This window comes from Penicillium subrubescens (assembly GCF_028828155.1).
Source record: "Penicillium subrubescens strain IBT 31985 chromosome Unknown utg000011l_segment0_segment0, whole genome shotgun sequence".
NCBI classification, from domain to species: domain Eukaryota; kingdom Fungi; phylum Ascomycota; class Eurotiomycetes; order Eurotiales; family Aspergillaceae; genus Penicillium; species Penicillium subrubescens.
This window is the reverse complement of record NW_026643161.1, coordinates 1,814,387-1,827,450: the sequence shown is the minus strand read 5'-3', so window position 1 is coordinate 1,827,450 and position 13,064 is coordinate 1,814,387. Positions and strand designations below refer to the sequence as shown.

Below are 13,064 nucleotides of genomic sequence, written 5' to 3'. Positions count from 1 at the left end.
AACTATACAAAAACTTAGTCAAGCACGCCCTATCCATACATCTTGCATTCGCCAGCTTTTCTGATTTAAGAATTTTGAATAATCGCATCTGAGATCTTCTCAGCAAGCATGTCTGCATAGAGGTTAGAGATAATGGTAACCATAGTTCAAGTGAGGGAACTTACAAACGGTTGATTGGGGATGACCCGGCGGTAGGAAAGGGAATGCGCTCGCATCCACAACACGTAGTCCTTGCACACCATAAACTCGTGCCTGGGAATCCACCACAGCCATCGCATCGTCAGACTTGCCCATCTTGCACGTACAAGCCGCGTGCCAAAGAGTCATGACGTTGTTTTTGACGTATTCGAGGATCTCACCGTCACTCTGGACTTGAAGACCGGGGTAGTATTCTTGTCCTATGACCACGGGTGCCATCGCCTCACTCTGAAATGCTTCGCGCATTCTTTTGAACGTGGCAATCGCGACTTCTTGGTCAGTTGGGTCATCGAGCCAGTTGGGGTTGATGATTGGCAGGTCCTCAGTCTTGGAAGAATTAAGCGTAATGTTGCCACGCGACAAGGGCGCGACCAGAACGCCCAGGATAGAGGCGTACTGATATCCATCCTTCGGCTGATCAGACAGCAGATTGGAGACATTGCCAATATAGCCTGCACCGGAGATGTATTCAACCTCGGGCCAGTCCACTGGGAACTCAGCCAAAGCGGATTGAGACTTCTGGGTGAATTTCGAGCGTAAGGCTTGCGGGATCTTCTCCCAGGCTAGGTAATCAGCGACGGGGTTCGTCAAAGGGCCCGATCTCCCTACTACCCCATTCAAGAGCTGAACAGCTGCATAGATAAGGTTTGTCGCGATCTTGGTAAGAGTGTCGACCTGTACACGATACGAAGGCGCAAAGAACGGATGGTCCCACATGTTTTGACCAACACCTGGCCGGTCGGCAACGACTTTGATGTCATGTTTGTTCAGCTCATCTGCTGGGCCGACGCCTGATACCATCAACAGCTGCGGAGACTGGAACACGCCGGCGGAGAGAATAACCTCTTTTGAGGCTGAAAGTGTGAATGTGTTCCCGAATACGCCCTTCACCTGCACACCAGTCGCTTTCTTTTGTTCGTTGAACACAATCTTTTTCGCAAGCGTTTTCAAATATGTCGTTAGGGTCGGAGGCTTGATGGAGGCCAAGAAAGATGCCTGCGAGCTGCTGCGAAGCTCAGTCGACGAATCGATTGTCGATGAGCAGTATTGCCCGCCCATCAAGGTGCCCGAGTTAAAGTCCTGGGTCTCGTTGATCCCGATCGCCTGCATGCCGAGATTCATCCAAGATGAGAATGGCTGGGCATAATTTGAGTATGATACTTGCAAAGGGCCGCCGTTGGAGTTGAATGCATCTGCATTGAATCCTGTTGTCGCATTGCAAGCTCGAAGCTTAGTGTTCGGAACCGTGAAGTGGGCACTGCGTTTGTAGTACGGGAGGGTGTTGTCGAAAGTGTAGCTATCATCGTTGACAGCGTCGGCCCATTCTTGCATTGAGCCGCGGGTCGGCCTGTATAGTGGAAAATTAGCGGATGACCTATCGAAGGCTGATCGCGAGTAAATTCCTGACCGCTGGTAAATCATAAAGTTCAACGCAGACCTATTGAAAGGTTAGGCTAGGGTCTCATCCATAATCTTGTGAAGCGATCACTCACGACCCTCCCAGACATTTGCCCCGAGCATAATGTATCGCGCGTCTATTTGCGCCAGGTTGACCGCTCGTCACAAAACCCCAATCAACCACTGACTTCGTGTTAGGATCCGATCCTGCTGTGAGTACATCGGCTGCAGGGACAGCTGAGAGAGACTCGAACTCGTACAGGCCTCCGGCTTCGACTAAGGCGACCGTGAAAAAATGCTGGGCAAGACGAGTTGCAATGACGCTTCCGCTAGTGCCACCACCCACAACGACATAGTCAAAAGTTTTGTCTCCGATCACATATGAATGGACGGCACCTGCCTGGAGTGCCAGGAGTACAGATACTACCTTGAGCAGCATTACGGAGGTGGTAAACGTAAGCCAGGCCTGGGAGTTTGGAAAGAAGGTAGCTTCCCTGGCATGCAGGGATTAGCGTGATTAGCGCAGCTGCATAGATCTATTGAACTATCAAGCGACCACAAACAAGGTTTTAATGTTATTGCTTTTAAAGCAGCTAAGCCCTTCTTTACACTAGCCCCTTACCATTTCGAGGCACATTAGCTCATGTCTCATCTGCCCTTGAAAAACCGCTGGACAGGGAAGTAGGATATGTCTTAATCTTGCGACTCTCGCTCCAAAATTAAGCGTGGCCGGCCGGCTCCACTCACTCTGGTCCCGCTTGCCGGTTCGCGGCTGTCCCCGAGCGCGAAACCAAGGTTAGGCCCATCTAATTTTGGGTTCTCGAGTTTCAGCACTCCGTTGCGTTCTTCAGAATTGGCTTTCTAAATACTCCATTTACGGAAATGGATCATACTGTTGCCTTCGTGTTCACTGCTACCTTGTCCCTAGTACAGTTCATAGGCCTGATGTGGATCTTGGCTATACTGTATACAGATGGCCCATTTAGGTCAAGTCTAGGTAGGTCCTTATTATAGTGCGGACCGTTATTGCCTTCCATGTCCAGGAACACGGAGATACTCTTTCAAACCCTAATCACATGATATAATAACGCAGCATAGATTTTGCGTAATTACCGGTATTGTCTTTACACTATAATAATGCCTAACAGAGTATTTATCCGCGTGAATACAATTGACTTTAAGATGAATGAATGAGTCCTTGGTACCGGAATTATTGACATGACTATTCCGCTCACGCCCAAATACATTGAGATTCGGAGCACACCAACGCTTGGACCAAAAGAAGAGGCATAAGAAATCAGAAGAATAGAAGAGAGCACATGCGTTCGTTTGATTATGAATCTTTTAAATTTAGTTTGGCATACTGATCCACAAACTCATCGAACAGCTTGTTTAGTCCGAGCAGATTCAAGCGATCCTTGTCATCTTGTTCATCCATGAAGCAAAGCATGTTATGGATGTCAAAAGTGATGGCCAACAGATATCCGTATTCGGATTCCAGGAATACTTGAGCCCCGGTATCTTCATCACCTGTAAGTTTGTTCCACTGTCTGGCATACTCGTCACAAAAGTGTCTTTTCTCCTCCTCGGTATATTTCCTGCAGCCTGCTATCTTGCTCTCCTCGTCGAACCACTTGAACATCTTTTGCATGAAGTGCCCACCAATGTCAAATGCTCGGTAGTTCTGCATCACGAACTCAAAGTCAATCAGGGTGACTTTACTCTCCCCGTCCTTCGGATTATTTTTCACCATCACGTTCATGAATTGGATGTCGTGAATACACCATCCTGTTTTTCCTCCTATGGATTCCAGCTTGTCCACCACACTTCTCAGCCGCCTCCCAAAGTCATACTCAACTAGTTTGTCGATAGTGACCCCTCCTTCCTTCCCAAGCGCCTTCAACTTGTCCATCATGTGGTAATTCTTGAGTCCGCTGATGACAGCTTCGTAGTATGATTTCACAGCCTTTTTCTCTAGTGATGTCTGCAAAACATGAAACGTTGCCAGTGCTTTAGCAACATCCGCTCGAATAGCCGAATTCTCAACATCCTCTGGTTCCATGTTACGTGCGTCCAGGAACTCATCGATTCTACCGAGTGTGCCATCCCGTGTCTTGAAGAATCCATAGACTTTAGGTCCTAGTCCAGTCTTACCGTACTCATAGCAGAGAAGTGCTTCCTCATGCTTTGTTGGTGCCAGAGGCTTGAAGATTTCGAGGCTGCCCCCGGTGTCATTATGAAATTTGATGAACACCTTCAAGGGCTCAGTAGGTGTACCAGCAGCAGGCTTCGATCGCTCCACAGGACAGTGGGCGTTGGCAAACGATGCATGGTATAACATGGTTAAGGTCTCTGGATCCACAGATGGCCATTCTTCAGCCAAGAAGGTGCCGATAATGTCCCGTACATTCTCTTTAGTCGGTACTTTGTCCTCAGAAAGTGTCACAGCAACGGGAGTCAAGGCGGCCATCTTGCTTTGATCTTTAGTCGATAAGAGATGGGAAGAGGTGACTGATGAAACATGTGCTAGCAGTGTGATAATTTTTCAAGAGACTACGCAATTTATGAATGTCTGTCACGGCTCAATCGCGGATACTGTATTAGTGGTGCAGTGAGGAAAAATTTGATACATGATGCATAAAAACGGTGTCGGGGTCCCGAAGTAGTTTAGCGCCAAATTGATACTGAGTCTAGGGAGCCGGATGGTCAGCGTCCAACTCAGTGCCTAGTGATTATCTTTGACCGCTACCATTCCGGGGTACCATGATTGTGCGTAGTAAGACCGAAAAGGTGTCTGACCTCCCCCTCACCACCCCGGCTTCTCCATAGGATAGGTGTAGCCGCAGCTGTACGACCATTCCTACGAAGACTTTGGACGGCGATAAGCTCAACGCCTGAGAGGATCAACCCGTGCCGGCGCGACCCTTGCCATTTGCGATGTAGTGAGTCTGTTCTTGCTGTATAGCATATGAATAATCATCTTACGGGGCCAGGAATCGAGTACTTTGGGTGACTGCAGTTGCAAGGTTGGGAGGAGTGGAAGCGAACGGCACTAGTTCGAGTAGGTGGTAGGTACATTATAAGTGGTCGCCCCACTGGAAGTTAATTAATTTCACTCTCAAAATCCTTGACACAACAAACCTCAAATGTTGAATTTCCATACATATACAAAAATTCGTCACCCCAGCCCAACAAGAAAGTGGAAGAAGTATGCCTACCATTTCACCTGATGACCAGTTATGCCGATACAAGTCCGATACAAACAAACTTACCGGTCTTGTAACGGACTAAAGTCACGTGATAGGTCTCTGACAGCGACGACTCTTCCTCAGCAGCTCCTTGGGACTCAATATCCCAAATAAATGGACGAAGATACTTGATCAAGATTGATTTTGTCACCGAATCACCTAAATTGCTCTAAAAGAGGGCCAGGAAAGCGAGCCCAACGAAGCCCCAAGCTCTCATCCGAGTGGGTCGTTATTGTGACCCGGAGGTACGGGCAACGTCACAAGCCTCCTTGCATTTTGGATATGTCGACGCCCATAACCAGACGCAATCGTGCCCCGGCCTCCTGTGAGCCTTGCCGAGAGAGAAAAACTCGATGTGATCATAGGAAACCAGTTTGTGCTTCCTGTCAGCGCCGCGGGCTCGACTCTCGATGCTACTATCATCCTGCACCTCTTACCAAAAACCCGACTGGACACAGGCCCACCGTGCCGACGCTACCGCGATCAAGCCATGCTGCACCACCATGGAGCAGGAAAAGCTCTAAAGGCCGTCTTGGCCGGTCCGCAGCTGGCGCTCCCAAATTTCACACATGGCCGTTCATGTCGAGCGTCTCCAGCGACGCACTGCCACAGACTCCAACGCCTGGGTCCCACGGCAGCAAAGCATACCATGCTCACTTAGCCACCATGAAGGAGATTGTGGCTCAATTGAAGTATCTTCCCGTCATTGAAAAGTCTATTCACCAATATTATTGTTTCAAGCAAAATGCGCTCGTACCGAAGCCGGTCGTTCTCCGCCTATTGGAAACGGTCCGAGCCGATTTGGTATCTTCAGGCAACATTCTTGGAGAAACCGAAGAGCGAATCGAGCTTGGCGACGTATCTGAAGTCCCAGAGGCTGTGCTTCGTTCCTCCTCCACAGAGGTTGTCATTCCACCATCTTTGGATTCGCACGGTTTCTGCTCCTTGTTCTGTGGCACAAACCTTCGGGTGGAGACGCTCGGTCTTTTCTACACCATGACTGCACGCGCGTCGCTCTTTTTTGTTGACCGAGAAGAAGACAAGGATGACTCATTTGTCCAAGACATGGTTTGGTATAGCAAGCTGAGCTTACAACTGGCTCGGGACCTTGCTCCTCAGTCAACCGACCTTATGATATGGTTAGCAAATGAAAATGTGCAATTGCTATCATTTCTTGAAGGAGATGCGAGTAAGTTATACCGCTCCTGTATTTATGATATTCGAATACTAAGTTTCTCAGGCCTTGGTGTGTGGCGATTGGTAGGTGATCTCGCGACTGATCTATTGGCCCTGGGCTTGAATCGGGAAGAAACATATTCCCCCAAAAAGACACCATTTTTTCTTGCAGAATGCCGAAGAAGATGTTTCGTCACTGAATATTATCTCGAGAAAATGTTCGGCCTGGTTTTTCATCTTCCCCCTCGAATTACGGCCCAATATGTCGATGTCAATCTCCCCCTTGATTTATCGGACGATGAGCTGTTTGCTGAGAGCCCCGAGGAATTGGAGGCATTCAAAAGTCGATTGACGGAGGATGGCTGGAATACAGATGGAAAATACAGGGCAGCAACATATGCTCGACTACGCTATATCTTGAGTCAGTTTCGGGAAGAAATTATTGAATATCAATTTCAAGCATCAGAGGCAGCCGACTCCTCGAAGTTGAGGTAGAGCGACCGATTGGATAGATTGAATATCTACTAACAAATTACTAGGGATTTGTCTTTGCGGTGCCGTCAGACTTGGGATAATTTGCTTCCCCACCTACGGTATAGCCAGGCTTGTTGGAAGTCTGACATACCTCTTACCGTTTGCTATATGAATGCGAAGGTTCACCTGGCCTATCTCCAAATACATTTTCAAATATACCTCGTTCTGGGGGAAGATAGTTCCTCGCCGATTCCAGAGTTGCTTGATGTGTCTGCAGATATACTGGAGACAGTTGTGCAGCTGGGAAATTCTCGCAGCAAAGGTGCTTTCACCTTTAACGATTTACCTGAGATCGTACGTACTTTTACCTCACCATCTATCCCCCTTCCATATAGCTGACATCATGAAGCTTCTCTCTTGTGGCTTGTCTTCTGCTGCAGCTCTTTTGGCTGCACTGGAAAATCTCGCACAAGATCCTTTGAAGAGTCTTCCGCCTGGCATCAAGACCTCGGCGCTCATTCGGAACATTTCAGTGCTGGCTTCGCAGTTGGAAAGTGTGGCCAGTCCCCGGGAAAGAAACCAAGTATTCTGCTTGCAGGCTGCAAAGGCCATTACGGAGAAGTTGGACAAGATCATAGACAATTTTGCAACGTCTAATTCTCTGGAAACGCCCGACATCACGATAAACACTGATGTGAGCCCAATGTCAATTTTGACACCTAAAGTCGCCAGCTCCTCCGGTGGGTATGAGGAAATCGATGCTATCAATCTTGAGGATTATGAGAATTTTGATCTGCTGTCCTGGGCAATCAATGTTGACCTCGGGACTTCGGCAAGTGATTGGACTATGATTTAGGACTCAAGCAATTATCGAATCACCGGGAGTTCGCGCACTCAAATCTCGGATATACATACACTCGACAAGGAGATTTTGTTTGACACGCACGCCATTCTCGAGGGGTTTACGGGCTTGAGATTATAGAGATAGGTGGGACAGGGGTGACGCATGACTCTTTGGCTTCTAATTTCAATTCTAAAAACGCTCCTGACCAATGAAGGTGATTCTAACTCTTATTCAAAAAGGCACAAAATTCCCCACCCGCTAGCAGTATCTTTTCCAGAATTCAATGTGGAGTAGACCCTTTCCAATGTCCAATCCAGCCACGAGGTAGCCACCCAAATGCAGTCGATTTAGCCAACAATGCAACCAGTGAGTAGATTGTTGGAGCAATTAGAACCACCCGGAGGGGTAAGGATTGATACCAAGAGGCAAGACATGCTACTACTTGAGAGCGCTCGCCTGGTTTGGTATCGTCTTTTTGACGGGGTTGTCCCTGGATCGTAAACTTAATGACATCTTGGTCATCCCGTTCCCAGGTTTTAAAGTATCGAGCACCACAGTAACTGTATGAAGACTTAGCCGCTATTCAGAGAGTGAACCACAAAATAATATTACCTCCAATGAGCAAGACCCATTGCTGTGTCAAAGCAACCTTGAATGAACGCCGCCGAGATTTCGGGCGATACCGCCTCAGGGGCCCCAAGTAGGCGTTCCTTTGCATGTTGGAGACCCTTTGCTTCATTGCTGAGCAGCTCGTAGCTTCTTTGCATTGCAGTGTTGCAGTCGATTCCATCATTCAGCATCAACACCGGAATCAAATTCTCGATTTGATCGTCCACCTATTCTGTGTCAACTTTGTCGCAAATGTGGAATGAGGTGATACTTCTTACCAGTTCTTTTCGCAGAGAGAACATGTCGTTTGATCTGTGCCGTTATTAGCGATATGCTTTGAGACCACTATATGGGTTGACTCACATGTGAACGAAATAGGAAGCGTGCTTCCATAGATCTTGCATGGCGGAAATTTTGATATCCGACTGATGAATGTCCACTCCGTAAATGAAACTTGGAACTCATTAGTAAAGCCCACTTATATTCGAGTAGAATACATACGGAACTGTGGCAATCACACAATAAACGGCAGCGGTGGCCCCACGTCGGTCCCAGTATTCTTGAACCGAGGGCAGCTCGTTATCTCTGAAAATGCTGTCGACATTGTTCAGGCTTCCAACGTATCGAAGCATCTCGTCACAAAGCACCTCACAAGTCTCTATTGATCCTGTCAGTCATGGCTCAATCCTTTGAATCTAGTAGGTTCAAGGATAGCGATAGGTACCTTCGGAACAAACTTCACGGATATGCTCTCCGACCTCATCCCAACAGTGTAGCGCGTTCTGAAGCTCGCAGTCAAACTCTGATAGGTCTGGCATGCTGCCCTTTCCGAGCAAGGTGAACTCAAAATATTGAAGGCTTGCTTGTCTATAAGTCTCAGCGGCATGCTGATCGTGTTTTAAGGAACCACAGTCGAATACTAGAAGAAAATCAAGACAATCTGTTAGCATGATGAAGACGCCGTCTTTCCCACCTCTTGAAGGGAAATTATACTGTCGTCATAAACAAAGTACTGAAAGATCGTTAGTCATAGGACATATGTAAGTGGGGGAAAAAACGAACCCAGGCGAAATATTTGGCAGCCGTGCAAAGGATTCGGTAGGACTGAGACTTTGGCACCCAAACCGCTGCAAAACGACCAAAGTCGGCTGCACAGAGAGACCGCGCAGTACGCTCATTGGGGACCCATCTATGTAGTATGAGGGTTAACGAAAACAGCTCGGAAGGCTTGAAACGACGATGGGAATATACCTCCAGATCCAAGGATCAAGCGTTTCATCACGCGCTCGCTCATATTCTTCATGAAGATTTGGCCGCCACTCGGGAAGCAATTTGTACATGCTAGGAATGTTGACTGTTTGACCCTCTAGAGACCCTCTAAAGGCCTGATGGCGAATGTCGACAATCTGTTCAGTCATGATGAATGCTTGATTGAATATATTTCTTGCGAGACGCTCTACTACGACAGATCTCAATCTAGTTTCTATTTATACTTAACCAAATTCTACACACTAGATCCACCTTGGTGGCTCGGCTGAAGAAACTGAAGATTTCGTATCATTTTCACCGCTAATTGGCATTAATACTGTGAGGATGGATCCTTTGCCGTGCCAGCTGGGATCATGGATCTAAACCACGCTGTTCGCCCCACTGAGCCCATTCAAGTGGCTTCGGGCGGAGCACCGAGAGGAAAAAAAGCCGACAGCTGTGCTTTAACGTGTTGATGCTTTTCGCTGAGCGATTAATTAAGGGAATCATCTCTAAGCGAGGCCTATCTGAAAATTGATTCAAATCTGTTGGTGAGTCTTGAATAGCAATCGCGACACTGCGATCCCGGAACATATCGATCGGAATCTTGATCTTGATTTTGGCAGATGCACAGAAGATCGGAAAATTCTATGACCGCAGAAGGATCTAAACTTGACTAACCTTATTGGGACTAGTGGTATGCATGACTTTTTTTCCTGTTGCAGTACAGCTAGCGATCTAAGCTGCATGAAAAATGTTACACGGCATTATAGGGATGAACTTTGTGGCTGCCTGTGCCACTTGGGAGGCAGTCTGAGCAGATAATTTTTCCCACAGTGACTCCAGACAATACGATGTTCATGCTGGGTTACTCAGAATTGTACCGACTTAGCTTCTTATAACGGCTTCGAACGGATCGACCGGAGATTAGGAAGCCTTGATACTCGAGGCAGTAAACAAACACAGGGCGGATTCCAGAATGTGTTTTTCGTGGCTATGAATTTAAGTTTCCACTAGGCGGTCGCTACAGTTGTTTTTATCATCTTATCACGATTTTCTTTTCATGTAGACAGGAGAACGCCACGATCAATGTTTTAGCGGCGCAAGTGTCCTGGCATTAGTTTGCTTCCGGCGGAAATGTCCAAGTGCACCATCGTTCCTGTGAGAATCGTGTATCGTTTAATCAGCGTGACAGACTCCATCATCAGTAAGTATCCTGGAATATGCAAGGAAGAGGGCTTCATGACGCGAACACAGCGGGCGATCTGTATCGGTGTGTACCAGGTAAGGTTAAAGGGTCACAGTCAGTCAGCTCAAGTATGTCCGAGGAAAGATACATGGCCCAGTGCAATTTTCGGCCGCCAATGGTGTCCAAGGCTTTGTTCTCACAATGATCGAGAATTGAAGGTTCAATCCTTCCCAGCAGATAAGACAAGGTACAATTTTTCCATTTCAAAGTATATCAACTTTGGGTGCTCAATAGATGTAATAGTCACTAAAAACGAGTGTCACAAAGCAACGCGGGGGCTTAACTTAAGATTGGTGCCTTGCTGCCTGCCTCGACCCTCCCGACTGACGATCAAGGATCAGCCATCACAACAATGATTGATTTTGAACGCTGATTTTGAAAGTTAAAAGGACTGGCTTTACCCACACTTGAATCGTGGGATAATATTTCTTTTTGGGTTGAAAGCGGATAGGAGAGTAGAACGTCAGTTGAAACATGACATGATAGTAATCAAAACCTTGGGATAGTTTCCAGATTCCTTTTTCCAGATTCCTTTTTCCAATTATTGATATCCTGCATATGCAGACTGGAGCTACAGGTGACACACTAAGTTAATGATCTACATGCCAGCCTTTCATATAATCCAGGCTCCCATTGAAAGGACTTTTAGAACACCGTAGGTCAATTCAACTTCCTGGACGTCATTACAACCAGATCATCTCCTACCACAAAGTTAGGTTTGCCTTTGGTCTATTCCAGAGGAGAGGGCCAGCTATCGCTTTGCTGTCAAGATGGCCACTTTACCAACTTTCGAACCCTACGTTCTCACTCCGCTCGATCATTGCGTCTATGCTGGACACCTTTTCCCGGCCTTCGTCTTCCAGATTGAAAATCCATCCTCAGCGATTCCTACTCTAAACCTCGCGGTCTCACGGCTGATGCACCTTCTTCCATTCCTTACCGGAAATATAACTGCTTCTACCCAGTTGAAGAGAAAGGAGAATGTGTTGGAAGTGCAACCCCCGACGCAGGAGTTTTTGAGGGAATATCCAATGCTCAAAATCAAACATCACGACCAGTCAACCTCTTTTGCTACCTCTGGGTCATATGTGAGAACAGGCCAATCAAATAACGAAAGTTTTATTCCATTTCCTTCCCATATGGCTGGAGAGAGTAAAAGCCCTATCTTCAGGTTCCAGGCCAATATTATGAGTGATGGGTTGATTCTATGCTTTGCTTTCCACCATATGGCAATTGATGGTATTGGCGTGTTCAATGTGGCCACAGCGCTTGCGACTTGCTGCCGCGATTCTCAGGCTGAGATTGGATCTCTCCCCACTAGCCCACTACGCGAACAACAAAGTCGCCAATCCATCCTTGAAATCGGGTCTGGTGCCAAAAACACTCAGCCCGCCGAAATTGACTTAGGGGAGTACGAGTGGGACCTGGATTCCAGCTCCGATGTCGAAGAGCCAATCAGCAAGACTATTGCTATTGATGCAAGCAAAGTCGAACAAATCAAAGCCCAGTGCCAGCTTCTGGTTGAGAAAAATGCCACATCAGCGAAGCCTTCTTTGACAAGCAACACTATTGCCACTGCTTTGCTTTGGTTTTGTTGGATACGAGCCAAATATCACGGGTCGGATGCTGGAGAAAAGCCGACTAACACCGACTCGAGAATTCTTACGGTAGTGGAACTTCGCGACAGAACGGAACCACGCTTGCCAAGTACCTATATCGGAAATGCGCTTCTCGGTGTTGAAACATCGGCCCGTGTCCAAGAGATCGCGCCAGAAATCACAGTTGACAACAAATCATCCTGTGTAGGCCATCTCCATCCACACGAGATCGAGCAAATTTCGAGCCTTGCCATTTCCCTTCAAAACTCCGCAGCATCAATCAACAGTCAATATGTTCGCAACGTCATCTCAAACATTGTTTCCAGTGACAACTGGGCCTCAACTCCACCTCCTGCCGAAATGTTGATAAGCAGTCTCAGACCAATAAAAATGTATGATATTGATTTCGGGCCGATCCTTGGCCCGTTGAAAGATCTTTGCCTGGAATTCAACCCTTTTCCAGGTCTTTGCTGGATCAAGCCAGCTCGGTTTGGAACCAAGTTGGCACCCTGGGAATTCGTGATTTCTTCGGAGCCAAAATTCATCAAGAAAATTCAGCAGGAAAGCTTGATGAAACGGCTTATCTTGAAAGATGGACCCAGACTGTGAACAGTCATCCTTTGCTACATCGGCACTTTGACTTTTCTCATGAATCTGCTCCATGCACCGATCAAGCGAATCGCGGAGGTGATGGGTGATGAGGTGCTGCAGGAGTCTCCACTGCGGGTCTAAGAGCCCTTTTCTGCATAGAGAGTTGAGTCGTCGGGATGAAGTTACTGGACGCAATATGGAAGCTAGTGAGACTCGTTCAAGCATGGAAATTTTAGGGGGGTAGTAAACCAATCACACGTCATGGAAAAAATCTCCATCTTCGCTACTGTAAAGCAGATGCATACTGTCACGCGGGAAACCAAGTAGGGCCATCTTGATTTCTCACCCAAATTGTTAGCCTCGAATCCTGGTTTCTTTTGCTACTCAACATTTCGAAAATTCTTAAATCATCGGAATATAGCAGTCACGAA

At 47.3% G+C, this 13,064-nt stretch overlaps 5 protein-coding genes across 5 annotated transcripts; 2 read left to right on the top strand and 3 right to left on the bottom strand.

Annotated features, from left to right (window-relative positions):
- Positions 1-65: 65 nt before the first annotated feature.
- N7473_012964 (GMC family oxidoreductase) lies at positions 66-2,035 on the bottom strand (the record flags this gene model as incomplete). Its single annotated transcript, XM_057158903.1, has 4 exons — positions 66-112; positions 165-1,546; positions 1,607-1,636; positions 1,692-2,035. 4 exons carry the CDS (start codon positions 2,033-2,035, stop codon positions 66-68), a joined length of 1,803 nt encoding a protein of 600 aa, XP_057002857.1.
- An 894-nt stretch (positions 2,036-2,929) lies between these two features.
- On the bottom strand, positions 2,930-4,066 carry N7473_012963 (kinase-like domain-containing protein; the record flags this gene model as incomplete). The annotated part of the gene is made up of 1 exon (XM_057158902.1): positions 2,930-4,066. One exon carries the CDS (start codon positions 4,064-4,066, stop codon positions 2,930-2,932), a length of 1,137 nt encoding a protein of 378 aa, XP_057002856.1.
- A 651-nt stretch (positions 4,067-4,717) lies between these two features.
- On the top strand, positions 4,718-7,350 carry N7473_012962 (uncharacterized protein; the record flags this gene model as incomplete). The annotated part of the gene is made up of 4 exons (XM_057158901.1): positions 4,718-6,033; positions 6,085-6,511; positions 6,560-6,848; positions 6,904-7,350. Exons 1-4 carry the CDS (start codon positions 5,127-5,129, stop codon positions 7,348-7,350), a joined length of 2,070 nt encoding a protein of 689 aa, XP_057002855.1. The 5' UTR covers positions 4,718-5,126.
- Positions 7,351-7,618: 268 nt separating this feature from the next.
- N7473_012961 (terpene synthase family protein) lies at positions 7,619-9,365 on the bottom strand (the record flags this gene model as incomplete). Its single annotated transcript, XM_057158900.1, has 9 exons — positions 7,619-7,898; positions 7,951-8,174; positions 8,226-8,259; positions 8,311-8,400; positions 8,449-8,605; positions 8,672-8,866; positions 8,941-8,959; positions 9,010-9,136; positions 9,199-9,365. The coding sequence occupies 9 exons, from the start codon at positions 9,363-9,365 to the stop codon at positions 7,619-7,621; spliced, it is 1,293 nt and encodes a 430-aa protein (XP_057002854.1).
- Positions 9,366-11,214: 1,849 nt separating this feature from the next.
- Positions 11,215-12,651, top strand: N7473_012960 (uncharacterized protein; the record flags this gene model as incomplete). The annotated part of the gene is made up of 1 exon (XM_057158899.1): positions 11,215-12,651. The coding sequence occupies one exon, from the start codon at positions 11,215-11,217 to the stop codon at positions 12,649-12,651; it is 1,437 nt and encodes a 478-aa protein (XP_057002853.1).
- Positions 12,652-13,064: the final 413 nt, after the last annotated feature.